Here is a 22,098-nt window from a genome sequence, read left to right on the forward strand (position 1 = left end):
GACATTAACTCCTGTAAACCAAATTGATGTGAAATTAGTTTCGCTATCATGAAAGCATCATCGCGGAAGCGCTCGAAGAAAAATTCCTATAACCATACTTGTCGGACAGCAAAGTACTTAGACTGCATCCTTCTCGCACTCAAAAGGACACCACCTCCCGCACTTTAGCAGTCTTTGCAGTGCCCCCAGGCTGCTGGAAACAAATGTCCACAAGCTTATTCTAAACGGTTAACTTCTTTTTGCGGGTGAACGCACTATCACGAGACGAAAATTCTTAAGCTTGCTCTGATGATAGAGGAAATGCAGACAGTGGAGCTTAGTCAGGTTTGCACGCAGATTTTCTCATTTTTCTTCTTACTTTGCCAACTTCTCATTCTGTTGCCGCTTCGCGCTTTTCATCGCTCTATGCTGGCCCATTGCGAGAGTGCTCATCACTATAGGCTTGTGCAGTGACTGATAGCCGGACGTAAGGTGGTTTTGAAGCGTAGTTTTCGACGGCAAGCTGTTTGAATGTATGTTACTCTTATTTCAGGAAAAAAGACGACGAAGTAATCACAGTGGAAGCCACGATTAAAGAAATTCCTCAAGGAAAGTCTTACAAAGTGGAATTCGATGAATTGACGTTGCTGCTTGCTGGAAACTACGAATGTGTTGCGACCAACAAGTACGGCTCTGCGTCGACGAGCGGGAAGTTGACTGTTCAAAGTAAATCTCATTTAGCTATTTTAATTCACTGTATCGTCCGCGAGGGCGCAAGTTATTTGGAGGTATAGTACTGAACCAGTATAAAAGAAAATAAATCTTCGTATAAAAATGAATGCGCCGAGGAAGACACATATTAGTTCATCATCTTAATTCAGAAATTTTGAAGGCTATATAAGCCGTCCTTTGTGAACGAAGGTTCTATGTAGAATACTAAAGGGCAATCGTTTTTCTTTCAATTAGATCAGTGATGTCTTTCACCATTCTTTACGGCGTGGTCCGTTTTTTACTCTAAAAATGTCAACTGAATGACAAGTTCTCTTAACAGTAAATGTTATCTTTATCATTGTTAATATAAATTCCTGTAACCTTTCTTTCGCACGTTTTATGCACAGCCGCGAATCTAAAGATATTTACTTACTATAATACTGTATGCAATGAAAGAAAAAAAAATGCAGATGGTGGTTATCCCTCCTTTTTCAGGCAAGCCAAAGTTTGAGAAGAAGCCCGAAAACCAATGCGTTTATTCGGGGGAGGAATGCGTGTTTGAAGCAAAAGTATCCGGTTTTCCCACACCCACCGTCACCTGGTAATAATTTTGAAATTGTGCTGAGCATGCAGTTTCTTGTCATTTGCATTAAGGCTCACGGACGAGTCTTAGCTATCGACCTTTTCGCGCAATAAACCTTGCTTGCGACTGCTCAAACCATTCCAGGTCAAGAGACGGTGAAACCATTGAAGAGAGCGAAAAATTCACTCTAACGTCTCATAACGGCACTCATCGCCTCACTGTTAAGGACGCCAAGAAAGATGACGAGTGTTTCTACACATGCACTGCCAAGAACAGCCTCGGACGGGTATCGCAGCAAGCGGAGCTTACGATCAAACGTACGTCACCTTTGTGTGCTGTACAAGGAAAGAATAAGAATTCTGTTCTGGTAGAGGGGCGACGTATGATTAGTTTTCAAATGCTTGAAAATGCGAGGATTCCGCCCAAAACAGCGGAAAATAGATAGCTTGTTGTTGTTCGCTTGGAAGCTATAAATCGATAATTACGACACATTTGGCCTTTCATATACAATGGTATAATAAGCATGCCTAATTGTCGCATTTTAACACACATACCTAAATTATGGCACCAGGTCACTGGTGTAAGATACATATTAGCTCTAAAATGATACGTGTCCATGATAACATATGTTCTCTTTTCTGTTCTCAGTTCCCGACGACGCAGAGGCGCCGACATTTATTCGAGGCATGGCAGACACTGTGGCAGTTATCGGAGACAAGGTTCGCTTCGAAGTCAGAGTAGCAGGAAAGCCAACACCAAAGGTTACATGGTAAGTGCCAGCATCTAAAAACTCTGAGAAGTAATGCAGCAACTGATCAAAAGGCAATCGTCCCAGGTCTTCTTTTATCAATGCTTGCTAAATATTCATGTGGCGTAATTTGTGTACTGAGCTTTCTTTGTCGAAACTGCAACCAATACACAATTTCTGCCGGAAGTATAAGCTCCATGTACATGACTGCTTGAAAGCAAGAGGACTATGCTTGCATGGAATAACGCTCACCTTTTGGTATCTTCTCAGGTACAAAGACGGAGAAGAATTGTTTGAAGGCAGAAGGGTGGAAATCGAGGAGGATGGCGACACGCACACTGTAACGTTAAAGGACCTAGTGATGCGAGACGAAGCGAAGTACTCGTGCAAGGCAGTGAATGAAAAGGGCGAGGCAACAGACAAAGCTCAACTGACAGTGAAAGGTGAGAGAGAGAGAGAGAGAGAGAGAGAGAGAGAGAGAGAGAGAGAGAGAGAGAGAGAGAGAGAGAGAGAGAGAGAGAGAGAGAGAAAAATACTTTTGTATTATTATGTCTTTCACTCATTTCTAACTAGGCTCCTACTAACATGGATGTACTCCATCCATCCAATCTGGCTTATTGCACTTCATTTTTTTTTTTTTCTGTCCTTGCCAGAGCCTGTTGCTCCAGCGATAAAGGGGCTCAAGGACCAAGAAGCTAGTACAGGCTCCACCGTAAAGTTCCAGGCAACTATTACTGGAATTCCAGCTCCTGACGTTATTTGGTAGGCCTGTCTTCCCTACAGCCACATTGCACATTGGCGAATAAAGATACTAAGCCACCGCCTTACGATATAAAATGAATGGTTTGAAGTTTTAGCCATGGCGAGTGTTTCATCATGTTACTAGATTTTCTGAAAGTTTTCACTTCCATTTTTAGGAAGAAAGACGGCAAGGAGCTTTCACCCTCTCATAAGATCACGATTTCGTGTGATGTGGAAGCGGAGTCTTACACGCTTATTATTCAAGACGTCGATGACGATTTCGGCCAATACACGTGTAAGGCGTCTAACAGCGCTGGAGAGACGGAAGCAGATGCAATGCTGACACTCAAAGGTGAGTGAGTGCTACTCACTCCGATTCTTTTTGTGCCCCTAGTGAGCCGTGAGCTTTCTACTTATCAGGTTTTGTCAAACAGAAAGACTGTGAAGAAAAAATAATCAACTTTACGAGCAAGCTAGATTAATGTTTTCGTACAAAAACAACAAAAGGTGTAACAAGTGCATTGCGATACAATCAAACTTCTATATATTTCTGTTCCGTTTATCATCCTACATTCAATAAACAAGTTAAGCTGCTGATAGGCATCTTTCCTGAAGCACTCTTTACGGATTATTACTCTCGTGGGATTGTTTTTCTTTTCTTGAAGCTAGCAGTCTTTCATATGTAACACAACAGTTCTGATTTACTGTTATTGACCATGGTTGATTTATTTGCTTATGGTACTGTTCTTAAATTTGCACAGGTGAGCCACCAGTGTTTATTAAGGAGCTCGAAGATGTAAAAGTCACCATAAACGAAGAAGCGGTGTTCCACGCCAGGATTAAAGGAAACCCGACGCCGTCAGCAACTTGGTGAGTGCCGCCAAGAAGACAAGTTCAGTTTGTATTGCGGTGCCGTTGAACGTCGTTTTAAAGGAAATGTGACTGAGAGTTACCCAAACTGAACTCAAAACTCCATCGCATTAAGAATTGCTTAGACGTATTAGTTGTCATATTTCGGACCAGATGTTTTTCCACACATGTGCGGTCGCTGAATCATGTTTGCATAAGAGAGTGAGGAAAACCACATAACGTAAAGCTGCATTACAGAATACGGAATAAACTACCTTTCTGGCTACTATCACTACTAACGCATTAAAACGTGTTGTCTATCCTTATTAGGACGCTGAATTCTACCGATAAGAAGGGCATATGCCAACAAATCTCTATTAATGGGAAACTAGCCTATCGTGACGTCATACCCGAGAACGCGATCGCTTGTACTACAGTTGACAAGCATGCATTTCTCATAGTCACAAAAAAAAAAAAAAAAAAGCCGAGTCATGGATTGTCATCACATATGGAATAGCACCTAGCAGTGCAGCAAAGGCGAACGATCCTTCGCAGAAGTTGTTTCATTAAGGATGGATAAATGAAACAGAATGATAAGCGTGAGAGTACTCTCCTTACTGCATTTCATAAAGGCGCATGCTCCCGCGAACACTTTCTCATCAAAAACAAGGCTTTATTCGTTTCCCACGATGTGCTTGAATGCCACTAATATTTTGTTGTCTCTGTTCTCTATTCATCATACAATATTTCATAAAATTATCTAATATAGCTTTGTAAATCTCTTTTTACTTTCTAGGCTGTTGAACGGAAGCATTCTGACTGAATCAGAGGAGTTCACGATTACACAACAAGGTGACTCTTATACTCTTAAGATAACGAAGGTGACCTCCCATGATATTGGCGAAGTGGTGTGCAAAGCCAAAAATACTGCTGGGCAAGCTTCATCGAAGGCTGGGCTTTCGCTAAAAGGTATTTTCCTCACTTTCTTTATATATATATATATCCTGCCACCTGAATAAGTTATATATGTTTATATCCTGCCACCTGAATAAGTGTCGTTTCATCGGCTTAGAAACGACAAGATTCTCATTGTATGGTTCATGATGATCAGCCCCATATCATCAGTAAAGACAGAAAACCTAAACAATGCTTTGTTACTTTTGTTAGAACGCACAAACCATTTCCTTCCAATGTTATTTTTCTTGTTTGGCACATGCAGAAACTGCTCCTACGGTTGCACAGAGCTTGCCAAGCAAGGTCCGTGTAGAAGACGGCGAACCACTCAAGCTGGAAGCGAAAGTGCCTGGGCATCCGGAACCCGAAGTTCAGTGGTACGTACTGTGCCGCACTGCTTTCTTGGAGGCGATAGGCATCGAGGCACCCTATTAGACATTCAGAAACTAGCGCCATCTGGCAGCCGCCAGTAGCAGATACCGCATAACTAAAGGCGGATATTTAAAACTTGTAATCTTGAGAAAACTAGCGTGCAAAATTCTTTTCTTGCGAATGATGTACCCAAGCAGGCGTTAATATGCCTCTTTTATTGTGAACTGAAATAACGAGGTTGACCATATTTCGAGCGCGAGCAATGTCGAAGCAAAAGCCAATAAGTGACTCCTGAAATGTTGTTTCCCAGTATTTTCTACGGAATGAACTAAGACCATTGATTTCTGAAAAGTAGCAGTGGATTCGCTCGAGTTTTAAATAAAAGATATTCATAACTTTGTTATTCTTTTGGCGTCATCACTACTCTTTTGTATCTCATTGATCTCTTCAAGAGCGCGCATTCTGGCATGAATTACAGGCTGAAAGATGGCGAGCCCATTGTGCCCTCTGACCACGTAAAGCTGACACAAGAGCCAGATGGTACAGTAGCCCTGGAAGTGGATGAAATCGTTCCCGATGACGCTGGACACTACGCCGTGGTTGCAAACAACGAGAAAGGAAAGGCAGTCACGGAATCTGACGTGGAGAGTGAGTGTCAAAAGGAAGAGTGCTTGATGCTTTGTAAGCATCAAGCGCCTCTCAATCTATTTCTCGTGCATTTTCTGGCTTCATGTGTTCTAATTTCATGCTACATGTGGTTTCTTGCACAGCGAAGCCAAAGGGCGACGACAGTGTGACGAGTCCAGCTTTCTCTGAGGGTCTCAAAGATGCCACGCTCACCGAGGGCGGACCTGGACACTTGGAGGCAAAACTGGCCAAAGGAAGTGCTCCTTCCGATGTACAATGGTGAGAGTAGCATCTTTCATTTACGGTGGTTGACCTGCTTGCGGTTGCGCTTGTTTGTTGTTGTTTTTTTCGTGTTGCTGCTGATGTTGCTGCTGCTGTCGTAAACCGTTCTCCCGCAGTAAATATTTTGTTTGTTGTTTTGTTTGACTTTTTCGGGAGTTCGTTGCCTAAAATTTTCGGCTCCCTTCTATTCTTTCGCACAGGTTAAAAGACGGCGAGCCGCTCAAACCGTCTGACCACGTGAAGATGGTGGAGAAACCAGATGGGACCATCGCGTTGGATATCGACAAAGTCACTCCGAGCGACGCCGGTCATTACAGCGTTTTAGCCGAAAACGACGAGGGTAAAGCCGCAAGCGACGCGGATGTTAAAAGTACGCCAAACTTTTCTTCTACACTTGCGGTAGTATATTAATACACGTGAGCTTACTGTAATACGCTGTTCCACTCTTTCCATTAAAGCCAAGCCATCAGATTCTGAAGGAAAACCGGTCTTTGAAGAAGGACTCAAGCCGACAACTCTTACGGAAGGCGAACCCGGACGCTTGGAAGCAAAGATGCCTGCCGAGACTGCTGCCCCTGTAGAATGGTAAAAGACTGTTCCTCCCTTGATTGTTTTGCTTTCGAAAGTTTTCCCGCGCAATATTTAGCATAAGCTATCCCAGTTTTCCTAAGGTGAGGTGCTCGAAGCTGAGTATCCTATTCCAGAGTGTGAGGCGGCCTTCTGTCGTCATTCTGAACGCAGGACGAAAGACGGCGAACCGGTCAAACCAACAGACCACGTCAAATTGGTTGAAGAGCCCGACGGGACTGTAGCTCTGGAACTCGACGAAGTCATTCCTGACGACGCGGGTCATTACGCAGTTAAGGCTACCAACGACAAGGGATCAACTCAGTCCGAGGCCGATGTTAAAAGTAAGTTCACTCACCGCAGGATCTAGAAGAGAAATATTTAGAGGGCGCTTCGAACTACAGCTGCAACGTCCTGACAGGGGATTTAGAGACAATCAGACGAGAAAGGATGTGGGCTAGCTTTGGAGTGGAGCGACAAAAAAACAACAATAAAGATATATATATATATATATATATATATATATATATATATATATATATATATATATATATATATATATATATATATATATATATATATATATTAAGGGGAAATGAGAGTACTCGTTATAATACATGAAGGAAACAAGCCAACAGTCGGCGAGGCCAAGGAAAGCGTTGGGGATGGTACTTTGTCTTTTTTTTTATTGTTTACTTGGATAAGCGCAGAAATTAGTAATGTAATCTGTTTAGGGGAAAGATAATTAAACACAAAGTAGAAGAAAAAACAACGTGCCGATGGTGGGAACCGAACCCACGACCTCTGGTTCGGTTCCCACCATCGGCACGTTGTTTTTTCTTCTACTTTGTGTTTAATTATCTTTCCCCTAAACAGATTACATTACTAATTTCTGCGCTTATCCAAGTAAACAATAAAAAAAAGACAAAGTACCATCCCCAACGCTTTCCTTGGCCTCGCCGACTGTTGGCTTGTTTCCTTCACACATATATATATATATATATATATATATATATATATATATATATATATATATATATATATATATATATATATATATATATATATATATATAAGAACAAGGGGAGCACAATAAACGAAGTAGTTGGGATTAGTCCGGATTACGAACTCTTGATGTTGCATACGTATATTCATACAAGCAACGTGCAATAAGAACTCTTTGTTGAAGCGAAAAAAAAAAAAGCTAAGAATCGTTGGGTGTTCTAAACGTTCGCAAACATTTACCATTGTTTCATTCAAGGCATGTTTCTTACTCTGACGGTGAATGTTATTACTGGGATAGCTATATGACATCGCAGAATTATTGGTGGGGCCACACAGCAGAAGGTCACCGCATACTTTATTTTATGAACTCCGTTGTCTTTTTCTAGCGCAACCTAAAGGTGCGGAGCCAAGCAAGCCACGCTTTGAAAGAGGACTTCAACCGGCGACACTGCCCGAGGGCAAACCGGCTCGACTTGAGGCCAAGGTGGCTCCAGACACTGCGCCCACCAAAGTCGAATGGTAGGCCCGTAGGATTCAAAAGCGTATCAAAACAAGTTCAACTTAAACTTCGCTAGTTAATAAAAAAAAAATGAAGTAGAGTACTTACGCTTTGCTTGCTTGTTCGTGATGCCACGTTTCGAAACTGTTTCTGCCTTTTTTTTTTATTTAAGGCTTAAAGATGGAAAGCCAATCAAGCTGGACGACCGAATACAAGCAGAACAGAAACCCGACGGCACCTTGGCACTTGTCATTGACAACGTCAAGCCTCAGGACGCCGGTCATTACGCTGTTGTTGCTTCGAACGACGCTGGAAAGACGCCGTCTGAAGCGGACGTGGACAGTAAGCAGCCTCCTTGGCTTCCTTTCCTGCGTGCCAGTGACTTACTGATTGTCTCCAGAAAGTCAAACCTTTGCACTTTCGCACTGTATGTCCGGTGTTCAATATGACCTCGTTAGAGAGGTTCATGCTGACACCCCTCAACCTTCTATCCGTGGACAACCACGAGACATGCCACTGCATGCATTCGTATAGGTTCGCTACTTTCAGCGTAAAACTTGGTGAGTTGACTTTCCCGACAAACGCACATAATAAGGAACTTCTGCTAATGCTGCAGTTCTCGTGTTAGCTTCTGTTGCATGATTTTCTAGAAGAACGACAAAAAAAAAAGGGGGGGGGGGGTGTTAAATTGTCAGCGCCAGAGAAGCGACGAGTAATGCTACAGAGTGTACAACCCGGACTACTGGTTTCTGATTTCTGTGGTTCGCCTGTCCCCAAAAAAACAAAAACTTATTCGGGCTTGTGGGGCGTGTGTTCTACGGAATCGAAGCTTCCATGGTCTTAGTGCAAGGCTGCGGTTCTTGGCCAAATTTAATGCCTATCAAAGAGTCTCCTCAAAAGCCTGAAGCCATGGAATGCTAAGCATTTGAACGCCTTTCTGTCTTTCTGTCTCCCTAAATAAAATCACAACTGTAGTAACACCTTTCCGCATTTTCGAAGCCTCTGTTTAGAGTCACTGGCCGCGGAATAGTATTGTACAGGTTACGCGCAGATATATCTGATTTATACCGCGTTTTATTTACACTAAGGCGTAGAACGGGCGCAAGACCTTTCATGTACAGGTAATCAGTTGCAGATCCATTATAACGGGTCCACCGCGAACTAAAGGAGCACCGATAAAATTTACGAAAATACGTCAATTTTTAAGGTTCAGTAGCATAATGCAAAGGCTGCGTTTAGTGCTCCTTTCGCGTAGAAACATTTGCGGTATTAAATTTTTGTGCTATACGTCTTAAGATACAAAAGTGGAATGCATAATCGACCAGGTTCGAGGTGGTTCAGTGGCTTAAGCGACATTCTGTCTCATCTTCTCTCAGCCGTTCCCAAAAAGGCCGCGAAAGATCAAAAACCGGTCTTTGAGAAAGGTCTTGCACCAACTGAGCTGACCGAAGGAAAGCCGGGAAAACTGGAAGCGAAACTGCAGCCAGGAGACAAGCCATTGGAAATCCAGTGGTAAGTTGACTACTAATATGTTCGGAAATATGGCACTGGGATACATTAGCACAACATGAACACTTACGCTTTGCCGTTCCAGGCTCGCTCAGTGTGTCACCAAGTGTAGTTACGTGCCGGGAATTAAATCAGCCAGTCGTCAGACAAAAGGAAATAACAAATTTCTTGACCAAGTCACTAAGCACTAGCTCGCAACTAAGAGCAGAGGTTCACTAGACATAGTTAATCTATTGTCGGAGAAAGACTCTCCAGGACAGACTGAAAAGCTTTAATAATACGTAGGAATTCAGGTACACAGCCCCCGGCTGCCCGCACGACTCCAGTGCAATTCAAGTCCCTAAGGCTCATAACACTGGCAGCCCGGCCGGTGGCAGTGATCTGCACGGCCAGGTCTTCCGAGCGCAGCAGGGTCTCCTAGTCCTCCTAGGTCTTCAATCTGAAAGAGTGGATATCTCTGTTAGTGAGAGGGGCTTATAGCTGAAGATCGAATTAAAGCTCTTTAAAATGTGATAGCCGAATGACATGAACATGGCACCTATATATTATGTGCGTATATTTTTTACACATGCTGGCAACTTTTGTCTCGAATAGTATTTTTGTCTCTTGAGTGGAAGATGTGTTTTTATTGGCGGTCGTGGCCGGGAGTCAGCTCATCAGCCTTTACTGCCGTTCAGCCCTCCTACCCCGCAAAGCCAAGGAGTGCTCACATAACATTGCTTGCGGCGCTTGGTACCCTTCAACACCTCCCTTTTTTCATCACGCACAGTAGAAATCAGGTGTCACATATGAAAAGTTGGTGTATACAGCAGTTAATTTTGATAGTACTGCTGCGTTTCCGCTGTCGTTCCACAGGCTCAAGGATGGCAGACCGATAAGGCCCAGCGACAGGGTGAGACCCGAACAAAAACCCGACGGCACCGTGTGCCTTTCAATCGACGATGTCAAACCCGAAGATGCTGGCCGGTATTCAGTGGTTGCCAAGAACCCCGACGGGGAGACCGCTTCCGAAGCAGACGTGACAAGTAAGTGCTCAAGAGTTTTAGAACTCTGCTCTACGCGCCCCTTTCGGCAGTTGTGCCGCGTCGCCGTTGTCGGTGTAACCGAGCGAGAGGGAGTCACGAGCCAAAAAGAATTTCTCAGAAGAAGAGAAAGAACAGCCATGGAGCTCTGCGCCGCTCGCTCGAGGCTCTTCTTGATTTTCTCCTCGAAAATCCTCTCTGGCTTGTGAGGAAAATTAATTGTTTTGTAACTGCACATACATACATGAAAGCATCTCAAATTATTGGCCGAGTATGTCACAAAAAAAAAAAAACAAAGCTTAAATAGCTGCGCTCGAATCCGTATTAGGGAGTATCGTAATCGTCCTTAGAATTGTTTCTATGGTTAGTAGTATAGAAGGGGGAAAGAGAGGAGGAGTTGTGCTACTGGGCGATTTTTTTTTTAATTACGAAGATGAAGCTAATGCTGAGATACTGTAAACATCATGCATCATTTTCTCCGCAGCAAAGCCAGATAAGGCCGCCGCCAAGCCGAAAAAGCCCGCCTTCGAGAAAGAACTTGAACCCACGACGCTGACCGAAGGAAAGCCCGCCAGGCTGGAAGCCAAGCTTGCTCCAGGCAGCAATCCCACCAACGTGAAGTGGTAGGCGATTCACGCGCTTTTGCACCACCTGTTGATAATTGATGTGCTGCGTCATTCTCTTCTGCCAGGAGACTAGCGTCTTCTTTGTGGCGGTGAAGTGCAAGTTACGCATGAAATTCGCGTAGTTACTCAGATTTATTCACTTTATCTGTTGGAATTTAAATAATCTGTAACCAAAGCATTGCACATGATGTCTGCTTTTGGATGAGTCTCAGGGAACATGAATACCATTATAGGTCGAATAAACATGTTTGGCAGGCAGTTAATATAACCCCGCCGATATTCTAATAACAACAGTGACTTTGGTATGGGCGGATCTATGTAGCCCTTGTTCATCTCTCTACAAGCAGCTATTACACTGCGACAGATCACGGCTCACTCCTTTTGTAGAAATGGCAGAATGTTGGAACGCGGCGAGCACTGCGCACCGTTTGACAGGCGGAGTGTGAACTCTGCTTTGCCCCGCAGGCTCAAGGACGGCAGGCCCATCCGCCAAAGCAGCCGGGTGAAGCCGGAGGAGAAACCCGATGGCACGCTGGCGCTTGTGATAGATGATGTGCGACCGGAAGATGCCGGAAATTACTCCGTGGTCGCTGAAAACGATGCGGGTGAAGCGGAATCGGAGGCTGACATCAAAAGTAAGAATACTTAAAGCTCGTATCATTTCATAAGGTTACTAAAGATAAGAAATGCATTCACATTTTGTTGTATTCAATGCATGGAAATTGCGCTTGCGTGCCCTATAATTCTTCAAAATGCGCTCCGTTTTCACAGAGTTAAGGACCTCCGAACTCGTTATATCTAGGCTTCGCCATTCATTTCTGAGTCACTATAAATCAACCCTTGATAAGCCACGGCGGGCTTCATTGTTACGTACATGGCTATTTTCTCTTATTTCTAAAATTTTTGCTGATGCAGCGGTTATTGTAAGCTTATTGCGGATATTTGCTGACACGACTGTTACGCGTATTTAAGGCTACAGCAATGCCATTTTTTTTTTCTACAGCTCAGCCTGAAAAATACCGTAAGCAACGCAAGCCGGCATTCGAGAAGGAGCTCGCACCAACGACACTTACGGAAGGCAAGCCAGCTAGGCTAGAAGCCAAGCTTGAGCCTGACAGCAATCCTACAAGTGTTAAATGGTGAGCACTCGAGTATCCTGGTTACCACTAGCAGTGCCGGCACACGGGGCACTCGTTAAGGCAGTCACGTGTCTAATATTTCTAAGGTGTGTACGCATGAAGCGAGAAGTGTTGAAAGAAGAGAAAAAGGTGCCCTGGGAAGGGGGGGGGGGGGGGGGAAGGAGGGAGGGGGGGGGGGGGCTAGACGTTAGAGATGATCGAACCGAGATAAGTTTTTCATCGGCCGCAGCTGCATTGAAGAGTGGTTATGTCAGTTGCTGATGTTGATTCTGAGGATGGCGCGAAAGGGACGAGGACAAAGAAGGAACACGAAAACAACAGGACGCCTGTAGCTGTTTCGTGTTCCTTCGTTTCCCTCAGAATCAACATCAGCTATGAACCAACTAGCCCAAACCAAAGTACTTCTGGAGCGTCAGTCGTAAACGACAGAGCAGGTTGCAGAGCTGTTACTGTTCATCTTTAATAACGAAAAAATTAGGTCCAGTTTTAGGAGCAAATTCTCTCTCGCAGGTTTATATAAACAGTGCTGCCAGCCTCTTTGTGGAAGAAATTTTGGTAGTGAACGTGAGCAGGTTTACGTATACTTTAAGTTTGTTCACTGCAAACAATAACGCTAGAGCAACGTTCAAAGACATTTCTGTCTGCCGTTCGCGTTTCGTTTTCTTCTGCCACTTTTCTGTGCGCCATAAAAAAAAAAATAAACGCAGCAGTGAAACTGAGCCGGAGACTGCGGGTCTTGGAGCACAGAGTTCACACCAAGATCATGCCAGGCTGCGTAAAAATTGGAAGATAGACTTTAAACCTGCAGTTCTGCTTGCTCTGCAGCTATATGCAGAGTCTTCAGGCTACACATTGTAAAGTAACAATGAAACAATTCGTTTTTCGCTTACTAATGTTATTTTGTAGGATGAAAGACGGCCGCCCGCTTCGCCCCAGTGATAGGATCAAGATGGAAGAAAAGCCTGACGGCACGTTGGCGTTGCTGATAGATGACGTGCAGCCCGAAGACGCCGGAAATTATTCCGTCGTTGCAGCCAACGACGCGGGTGAAGCAGAGTCAGAGGCAGACATAAAAAGTGAGAGCTCGAACGCTTGAGAGTCAATCAGTTTTGGTTCCTGAGCGTTGCCGATTGGTTTCTATCGCTCTGATGCAGCCCAGCCCGACAAGTACCGCAAGCAACGAAGGCCTGCATTCGAGAAGGAGCTGGAGCCGGCGACTCTGCCCGAAGGCAAGCCTGCGAGACTCGAGGCCAAGCTTGAGCCAGACAGTAATCCTACCAGCATCAAGTGGTAAGCGGTCATGCGGTACCATTATATAACGAGCTTCGAGCAACAAAATGGGCACTAAGGTCTTCAGCTGTTCACAACAAATTTGCATCATGTCCGAGGTGGGAGAATGGAATCTGACTAATTTGTGCCCTGCGAAGCTGCAACACAAAGTCGGCGCTGTGCTTCTGAAGTTTGATTTTAAAACGGTATAAATGGCGCATTTCAAGTGTTGCGAACTGCTTGCATGCGCATGGAAGGGTAAATGACCCATAGCTACATCGGATTTAGGTACAAGAAGCGAAAAATTCAAACCAAATTGGTCGAATTGAAGTCCACATCAGCGAAATTGCTTTCAAAATCATCGCTTTATTCAAATCCTCTCTATAGCATTCTATGTAAAAACATTTTCTAGAAAAGCCTATCAACACACAGTTTGCCCCAAAACTTTCCACCATCCAGCTACTTCATTTTGATGGGGAAGCACTAAATTTGGTGAATAGTTTCTCAAAAAGGTTTAAGAAATATGACGACGCAAAAGGGGCATTTCGATCACTTTACACAAGAAATTAAACATCACTACTGCATCCCTCCTTGAACTGATCTCTTCTCAAAAAAAAAGAAAAACATTTTTACGTTTTGAACGTCTTTAAACATATTAATTGCGTTTCTTGCAAAATATGTCCGAGGTGAGCGTTTGCATGAAATGGCAGAGGAATTATATTTTTTAGCTTTTCATATTTGTGTAAAACAAAACGCTTGCTCACACGCACGCCGCTGAAAAACATAATAAACTATGGCGGAAAAATATATTGCAAAAGTGAAATTCCTTCTTCCCAGCAAGCCCGTATGATCTATTGTTTCTTTATAGTGACGGTGACCATCCGTATCATCTCTCTGAGCTGCTGGTCTTATATGAAAAACACAAAATGCGAATATCAGAGTGGAATCTACGCTTAGTGATGCGTAGGAAGTCGTAAAGCCAGTCATTTTACTAGCTGCACATCTGTTGGTGATTTTAGAGAAACAGAGTGCATAGCTGTCCGCAGACTGTGCGGCCCGCTCATAGGCCATGGCTAACATTTGTTTTTGACTCAGGTTGAAGGACGGGCGGCCCATTCGCCCCAGCGACCGCATCAAGACTGAAGAGAAGCCTGATGGCACGCTGGCCCTTATCATCGACGACGTGAGGCCAGAAGACGCTGGTCACTACTCGGTGGTGGCAGCCAACGACGCCGGAGAGGCTGCTTCAGACGCCGATGTGAAGAGTAAGCGGCTTTTTATGTTGTCAATGACAAACTTTTATGAGAAGGGGTTTCCCACAAGCGCACGCTCTGATCTGTTCACTGGCGATCCCTGATTCCACGTCACGTACGTTCTTCGACACTCACCCCGAAATAAAAAGAACACCTGAGTTAGGAAAATAAAGTATCTAATTTTATTTGACTGTATCAAAACTATGTTGCTGAAAGTATTTCGGCAGGCCAATGTTAATCAAGCTGCTGTTATCAAGGAAAAGGCATAGGCACTGAAGAAGTTTCGCATCTCTAAGTGTGGTACACTGATTTCTTGTAAGCGCTAGATTTTAATCGCTGCGTTCACTTCTACCCTGCAGCCAAACCCGAAGCCCGCGTCCCCGGCGAAAAGCCTGAATTCGTCGTCGAGCTCAAGAACGCGGATCTTCTTGAAGGGCAACCGCTGCATCTCGTGGGAAAAGTTAAGAGTGACAGCCCCTTCACAACGGAATGGTGCGGAAGTCTTAAGTCTTTCATTCTGCATTTATTTTGGCAGCAGAGATTACTGTAAATTATGTATTTTACGTACCTTGCAGTTTTCTGAAGCCGAAAAAAGAAAACGATGAATGCTTTCGAAGCGCTTGCTTGTTGATAAATAGCACGTAACTAAACGAACTATGAATAGATCGGACCATACAGGCGAACCAGGCTTGCAGGACCAACGTGAAATTTAAGATCACTCAAAAACAAATTTGGCCGAATCTTGTTTTCGAGATATGACATAGCACAGTGCGAGGAATGTCCACGGGAAAATAATTTTGCGCTAAATAGAGTTGTAGCGGTCCATGCTGCTCTTCTTTCTTCCCACACGTCTTGCTTCCTCAACCTGGTGCGACGCTACGCTCCACGCTTCTTACCACTTGCGACAGATGTGACGTAATTGCATTTTTATTTCTTAATCCCAACCACCCTTTTTATACTTTTTCATTATCCTATGGTGTATGCCTGTTCTCTCCCTGCCATTCGTTCACCTTTACTCACGACGACACACCGATCGGCCAGACAATATAGTATGCGTGAATTTCTGACACGGCACACGCACTTGAATGATGCGTCGACACGTTGCAGCACGCAGTAAATGAATTATTTAGCGTTTCATTTAGGGTTCACTTCGTGACTTCAATGGCGACGCTAAATGTTCAGCACAGTTGTGACCGAATATCTCAATCGAGGATAGCGCCCATGTGTTGTGCTCGACGTGTGGCTTCGAACAACCTATAAAATATCTGTCTGTATCAGTTTCCTTTCTTGTCATATAGGACCGTAGCAGCAAAGCGCTGATGCACAGTTTTGCTGTTTCAGCTTTGAACGCCTTGCGATGGCAGCATATGGTAAAATAAAATGAATATAATCCCCCACTATCCAGCCCTTAACCTTACCACTTCTGGTGTTAGCAGCTTAGCTAGCAGCGCTGGCAGCACTGGTTCGTGAAGCCAAGAGTTTCTTCGTGTTCTCATCATTTTGCCTCGAGTCCATCAGTTTTCTGCCCATAGTTGTTAATATTAAAAGGCACTTCTCTCCCACCATTTACAGGCTCAAGGATGGCAAGAAAGTGGAACCTTCCTCAAGGCTAGCGCTTTCTCAAGAGCCAGACGGCACAGTTCTTTTGTCGATAGACCACGCAACGCCAGACGATGCCGGCAAGTATGTCTGCGTCGCCAAGAACGCGGAAGGCAAGGCAGAAAGTTCGAGCGCAGTGAAAGTGGCTGGTAAGCATTGCAGACTGTTCTACATTTCCTCAGAGTGAGAAGCATGGGAGAATTGGGGGCTGTAAAAGTGGTCCTGGAATTCTGTCTCATTAGCTCCGTTTAGCTCGTCCTTCAAACCAGCTTCATGCACGTCCGAGTGCATGCACTGCTGCGAGCTCACCGCAAGCGCTCCGTCCCGTGAAACTACGCCCGTTTCGTCCCCTTTTCAGCGTCAGTGCTAACGGGTTCTGGGGAAAACGACCGGGCCTAAACCACGTCTTATCTCATGCGGCGGCAAGCGACATAACAAGACTGCATAATGACACGATGAAAGAGATTCAATAGATGCTAGCATAACTCGAGCGCTGCATGCCGCTGCGGGACTAGCTAGTTACGGTGCAGCGCGCTTCTGTAAATATATTTGCTTCCACCTCAAAGCTAACGCTCAAACATTCGCGTTACGCACTCGTAACCGTCCTGTGAGTTGTTGTTTTTCACCTGAAAAATAAATTTAATTAACCCTAGGATACAACTGACAGCCACATTGTGTTTTTCTTTCGAAGAATAGTGTTCAGGGCCGATGTTTGGAGCATAATCATTCACGGCGTAATTCAAGCGCCCTTTTCGTACTTTATCTTCCAGAGCTGCCTAAATACGAGCCTAAAATCGTAGAGGAGCTCAAGCCGGCGGTCTTCACTGAAGGCGAGCCTGGAAAATTGGAGGCTAAGGTATCTGGAGACCCCATGCCAGATGTCAAATGGTAAACATCTTTGTTTCTATACGTACTGTGCGAAAAGCGAGTCTCTCAAGCGGACACTTGCGATGACTGTCACCTTGGAAGTAGCGCTATTCGAACATCCTTCGACCAACATATAACACTGCGTTCGCAAATCTATTCAGAGCAGCGGCCCGGTGGCTATGGTATCGTACCGTTGAGCACGATTACCCACGCAATTGCTTCATTTCAACGGAAGCAAATCCAAGGACGCTGATGGGCTGAAGTTTCGCCGAATGTGAAAGGAATCTCATGTGCTTTCGAAATTTACCCGAAACCTTCCACTACCGACTTGCCTCAGTGTCACTAACTCGACTATGGAGCTCAAATATCGGTCTATTGTCGCTGTTACAAAGCTTCCTAGGAATTGGGAAATTTCATTCTAAATTGATTCGTCGCGAATACTCACTGAATTTAGAACAGGCTCCCCAGCAATATGCCAGCAGAAATGGTCCTGAAAGAGGCACGCGTAGAAGGCGCGCGGTACCGCGCTTATCTGGGGATGGCGCAATGGCCGAGTTGTGTTTATGTCTGATAGCCATCCTGGGAAATTTGTCAGGGTCGGAGAGGAAGCCTCAAGAAGATGAGAAAATATTTTTCTTCTTTTTCAGCCCTAATAAATTTGATTGCTTGGCACAGTGTATGGCATAGTAAATTGCGTATCCACCTGTAGAGTTCTAGGTGCTTAAAAATGCGACGACATATATAGTGCACGCTGAACGTTTACTACAACAGGAGAATTTTAGCCTTTGCATTCTTCTGGGTCGTGGAGAAAGCTTTGACAATGGTTCCTCAAATGATACACCTCATGACTTCCAGGATCAAAGATGGCAAAGAGCTTCCCGAAGACAGCCGCGTTCGTTCGACCACTTCGCCTGGCGGAGACGTGGCACTGACGATTGATCCTGTGAAGCCCGAAGATGCCGGAAAGTACGACCTTGTTGCAGCCAATGACGAGGGCGAGTGCAGGACCTCTGCCCCGGTTACAGTAAACCGTAAGATTTCAGTTTAATATCTCGAGGGCTGCTTCCCACCTGCTTTATTTCCCCTCCCTCTCCATTAATTGCTTGGCCTGATTTGTCCATGTGTTCGGCACTCCTTAGACCCGCCGAAATTCGTGAAGCCGCTCGAGCCTGTTGAAGTTGTTGAAGGCTACCCGGCCAGGCTTGAGACGACAGTCGCTGGCCAGCCCACTCCTGATACAGAATGGTAAGTTGTTTAGATGTAGCTTATTTCATTTATTTTTCATTCGCTCTTACATACTGGTTCAATGACTAGTTTTTCGTTCATTAAAACACGCAACTAACTTCTTAGGCTCTTATTTAGACAACTCCAGGAATTAGGCGCCTTTGCGTACTATTTTCTAATAAATAAATGAAATGAAAAGCAAGAGGGGGGTCAGAATTGTTAAATTGCATTTTGTTGACAGAGCGAAGTTATTCAGTTGAGGTCATTAAAAGTGTTCTCCGCATTTTCCTTGTTTATACTTATACTGTTGGTGATTTTTGGGCAAAATATGTGTACACTCGAATTACTTCAAACAAGTCAACTTGCGGTCAAGTGAAATCTAACACTGCTTTCCTGGCCGCAAACGGCGTCATGAAAGCATTGAGGGGAGGGGGACGCAGTGAGGCAGGGGAGAGGAAAGACTACATAAAAAAAAAAAAAAAAAAAAAAAAAAAAAAAAAAAAAAAAAGCAGAGGTAAAACGGAAGGTTTGAAGCTTCTCCAAGAGAAGGCTGGGATTTGCAGATTACAAGGAAAGAAAGCAGAATCAGACCCTGGGGTCTCTTTAGAGCTTTTCTTTTTAGCAAGCATGCCCATGAAAGGGCTCAGGGTTGTGCATACAAAGCTCTACGAGGAGGTAGCTGCCAGTAAAGTATTTATGATATAACGACACTCGATACATCAGGACAAAAAAAAAAAAATAAATAAGGCTGGCTGGGGCAGTTGCACACAAACCTCAAAACTTTGCGATTTCACTAAAATTTTGAACGCCCTATGCGCCATTTCTGTCTTCGTGAATTTACGGTACGTCGAGCTTCGCATGGTTTCGTTTTTTTTTTGCATTTTTTTTTGTGCATAAAAATGTCCTGTAATTCAGTTCCAACCTTTACCCCGTAAGTCAAACTTCTCCGCCCACATTCTCTGCGCGCACACAGGCAGAAGGATGGAAAGCCGTTGATTCCGGACGGAAAGAAAATAAAAGAAACCAAGACGCCTGCCGGCGATGTAGCCCTTGATATCCCGAAAGCAACACCGGGCGACGCTGGAGTTTACACTTGCAAGGCGAAGAATCCTCTCGGAGAACAAGAAACCAAAGCTCCTCTCACCGTGGCTGGTAAAGATGTGCCTCTGCTTCGTTCCTACATGAGACAAATTCAAGTTGAATACGACAATATTAGAGAATACAATATGGATGCCACGAAATGAAGTAACGACTAAACGATAAAGGGTGAAAAGGCCCTAGAGAACTTGACAAATGATTTTTTTTTTGTTAGTGCTTATTGCTAGACAAACCCGACAAATTTCATTTAACCTTCATCATGAATTGCATCTAATTTGACTATACGATCGTACTTTGGGCGCAGAAAAAGCCATCAGCTGCTACTTCGTTCGACAATTATGATTTCCATAATGGATATTAAACGTACAATTTGACTGAACTGGCGATTGCACATGAAACAAAAGTGTTTGATATATAATTATTTTTCTATGTGCTGAGTGGCGGTAGCCAGAACAATTTTCGGCTACGTCGTGTACGATGGTCCGTTCTTTTTGCAGCAAGTGACGCTGGTGATAAGGTCGAAGAAAAGCCAACCGTTTCTCCTCTCGATGACGTCGATGTGATGGAAAGCGAGCCCTTCACTTTGGAAGCCAAGATTACCGGAAACCCAACCCCAGAGGTGGAATGGTTCTTCGGCGGGAAGCCAATTCCGCGTGCCGCAGAGCTTGAGACGACTTTCGACGGTCGCAAGGTCCGCTAGTTCTTTTTGGCGCTTTCGACGCTTTTTGAGTGTCTGGCTCATGACCTGTAACAGGGCCATAATGCCCTTTCTTTTCTCTACAGGCGAGACTCTCTTCAAAACACAGCCTTCCGAGTCACGCTGGTCGATACGAGTGCAAAGCAACGAACAGTGCTGGGAAGGCTTCGTCCAGAGCTACAGTTGGCGTCACGGCAATGAGCAAGCCATACTTTACCAAGCGGCTCAGTGACATGGAGGTAATTCTAGGCGTAATGCTACACTCGCTTGAACTATACGCTGCCGAACTCTGCCTCACATTCATTGTTTCATGTAGCCTAAGACAAGGCTGGTGTAAAAAAAAAAAATGTTCCTTTGCTTTGATTCAATTTCAATATTATCATCCACTCCTCAAAGTGGCCGTTCCAGGCCATAGCTGAGAAATAGCGGTGTTTTTGCCAACGGCTAATTAAAAAAGACTGATTTAGGAATGTACCTGCAACAAGACTGTTTTCCCCCATCGCCCATACAGCGTACAAAGGGCGACATTTTGTTGAACTTACTCACTGGTCTTGATGGCTGTCCTCTAGGCGTCTCCAAATGAACCCCTGAAGCTGGTGACCAAGGTCAAGGGCTATCCCGAACCGGAGATAACGTGGCGCTTCAATGGAAAAGTAATCGAACCAAGCATGAGGTACACCATGAGCAAGGACGGAGACGTCTGCACGCTCACCGTTCCTTGGCCCGAAAACAAGGATTGTGGAATGTACGAATGCCTGGCGAAAAACCCCGTCGGCGAAGACAAGTGCAGTGGCCGGATCACAATTCGGTAAGTGCATCCGATCATCGGCTTAAGGAAAACACAATCATTATAAAGTGTGCGTCATTCACTAACTGCGTCAGGCAATGAGGGGAAAAGAACATAAATATGCTGATTCCCGCCACAATGCGTTTTATGACAACGCAGGCGACGTGTTGTTTAAGTGTACAATACTTCACTGTGACTAAGAACGCTCCCAAATGTCAGTGCTATTCGAGCTGTTTGCGGTGTCACTTGATAAATGATAAAACATTGGGGACGGGAGGGGGTTAAGCAAAGTTTGAACCAACTTATACGGGTGAAAGCTCTGTTAAACATGGTTTGCGTGGTTTAGCAAGGTTGTACACGGTTTGACGGTTTGAATTAGGAGGCCGCTCAAGCTTCTTCTTAAGAATTGACAAATAGCGCTTTTAAAACCGCGTTTTCAGTAAACTGTTTTTTAAAACATTTTTTGTTTGGGTCGTTTTTTTTTTTTTTTTTTTTTTTTTTTTTTTTTTTTTTTGAGAAAGGAAGGTGCGGTATTTGCCTCGCTTTTCAATGGACACGTACATTTAAGCTGTAAATTGGTTTATAAGAAAGAAAATGGGTAGCATCTGTCACAGGTCTCGCGCCATAAGGGAATGGAATGGAAGGGTTTGAAGTCAAATATAAACTAGTCAAAGGTCAAGGTCAGTCGGTCCAAGCGAAGCGGAATCCGAAGCGGTGCCCGAGTAGCGGAGCTTGCATTCTAAAAGTTCGCAGATTTATTTTGTTTTGTGAGACTATCGCTGCCACTTTCTTTGACTGTCTACCTCACGCGTATGAAATTTAAAATTCCTTTATCGCAATATCCTTCCTAAGGCAGCGTTCAGATATTGGAAATGTTATTCATGTTAAATGTCCCAGCTCAATATACACAAGACAGTACACCAATGTAATCAACTCTCTGTGTTGCTATGTTGTCTCAGATGTAATTATTCAGCCATAAGCCTAGTTAATCAATCAGAAGTCAAGCAAATGATTTATTTTGTTTTTATTTATTTATTTATTTATTTATTTATTTATTTATTTATTTATTTATTTATTTATTTATTTATTTA

General features: G+C 44.2%; 1 protein-coding gene across 5 annotated transcripts in view; it reads left to right on the forward strand.

Moving 5' to 3' along the window:
* Window positions 1–22,098, forward strand: part of Obsc (Obscurin) — a 195,875-nt gene that overhangs the window by 133,846 nt on the left and 39,931 nt on the right. For all 5 annotated transcript variants that reach the window (XM_084590270.1, XM_084590275.1, XM_084590271.1 and 2 more), the window contains 34 exons: window positions 533–705; window positions 1,186–1,291; window positions 1,418–1,590; window positions 1,922–2,042; window positions 2,292–2,464; window positions 2,675–2,783; window positions 2,939–3,114; window positions 3,524–3,632; window positions 4,408–4,580; window positions 4,831–4,942; window positions 5,416–5,585; window positions 5,708–5,843; window positions 6,047–6,216; window positions 6,305–6,431; window positions 6,588–6,757; window positions 7,805–7,937; window positions 8,090–8,259; window positions 9,294–9,429; window positions 10,282–10,451; window positions 10,933–11,071; window positions 11,540–11,709; window positions 12,078–12,213; window positions 13,120–13,289; window positions 13,368–13,503; window positions 14,578–14,747; window positions 15,095–15,227; window positions 16,308–16,483; window positions 17,105–17,222; window positions 18,057–18,232; window positions 18,341–18,446; window positions 19,399–19,577; window positions 20,021–20,214; window positions 20,307–20,459; window positions 20,790–21,028. In XM_084590270.1, coding sequence (XP_084446396.1) covers window positions 533–705; window positions 1,186–1,291; window positions 1,418–1,590; window positions 1,922–2,042; window positions 2,292–2,464; window positions 2,675–2,783; window positions 2,939–3,114; window positions 3,524–3,632; window positions 4,408–4,580; window positions 4,831–4,942; window positions 5,416–5,585; window positions 5,708–5,843; window positions 6,047–6,216; window positions 6,305–6,431; window positions 6,588–6,757; window positions 7,805–7,937; window positions 8,090–8,259; window positions 9,294–9,429; window positions 10,282–10,451; window positions 10,933–11,071; window positions 11,540–11,709; window positions 12,078–12,213; window positions 13,120–13,289; window positions 13,368–13,503; window positions 14,578–14,747; window positions 15,095–15,227; window positions 16,308–16,483; window positions 17,105–17,222; window positions 18,057–18,232; window positions 18,341–18,446; window positions 19,399–19,577; window positions 20,021–20,214; window positions 20,307–20,459; window positions 20,790–21,028 — 5,202 coding nt within the window. The remainder of the gene's footprint in view (window positions 1–532; window positions 706–1,185; window positions 1,292–1,417; window positions 1,591–1,921; window positions 2,043–2,291; window positions 2,465–2,674; window positions 2,784–2,938; window positions 3,115–3,523; window positions 3,633–4,407; window positions 4,581–4,830; window positions 4,943–5,415; window positions 5,586–5,707; window positions 5,844–6,046; window positions 6,217–6,304; window positions 6,432–6,587; window positions 6,758–7,804; window positions 7,938–8,089; window positions 8,260–9,293; window positions 9,430–10,281; window positions 10,452–10,932; window positions 11,072–11,539; window positions 11,710–12,077; window positions 12,214–13,119; window positions 13,290–13,367; window positions 13,504–14,577; window positions 14,748–15,094; window positions 15,228–16,307; window positions 16,484–17,104; window positions 17,223–18,056; window positions 18,233–18,340; window positions 18,447–19,398; window positions 19,578–20,020; window positions 20,215–20,306; window positions 20,460–20,789; window positions 21,029–22,098) is intronic.

Source organism: Amblyomma maculatum, chromosome 1 (genome assembly GCF_055883805.1).
Source record: "Amblyomma maculatum isolate TAMU_Amacu chromosome 1, ASM5588380v1, whole genome shotgun sequence".
NCBI classification, from domain to species: Eukaryota; Metazoa; Arthropoda; class Arachnida; order Ixodida; family Ixodidae; genus Amblyomma; species Amblyomma maculatum.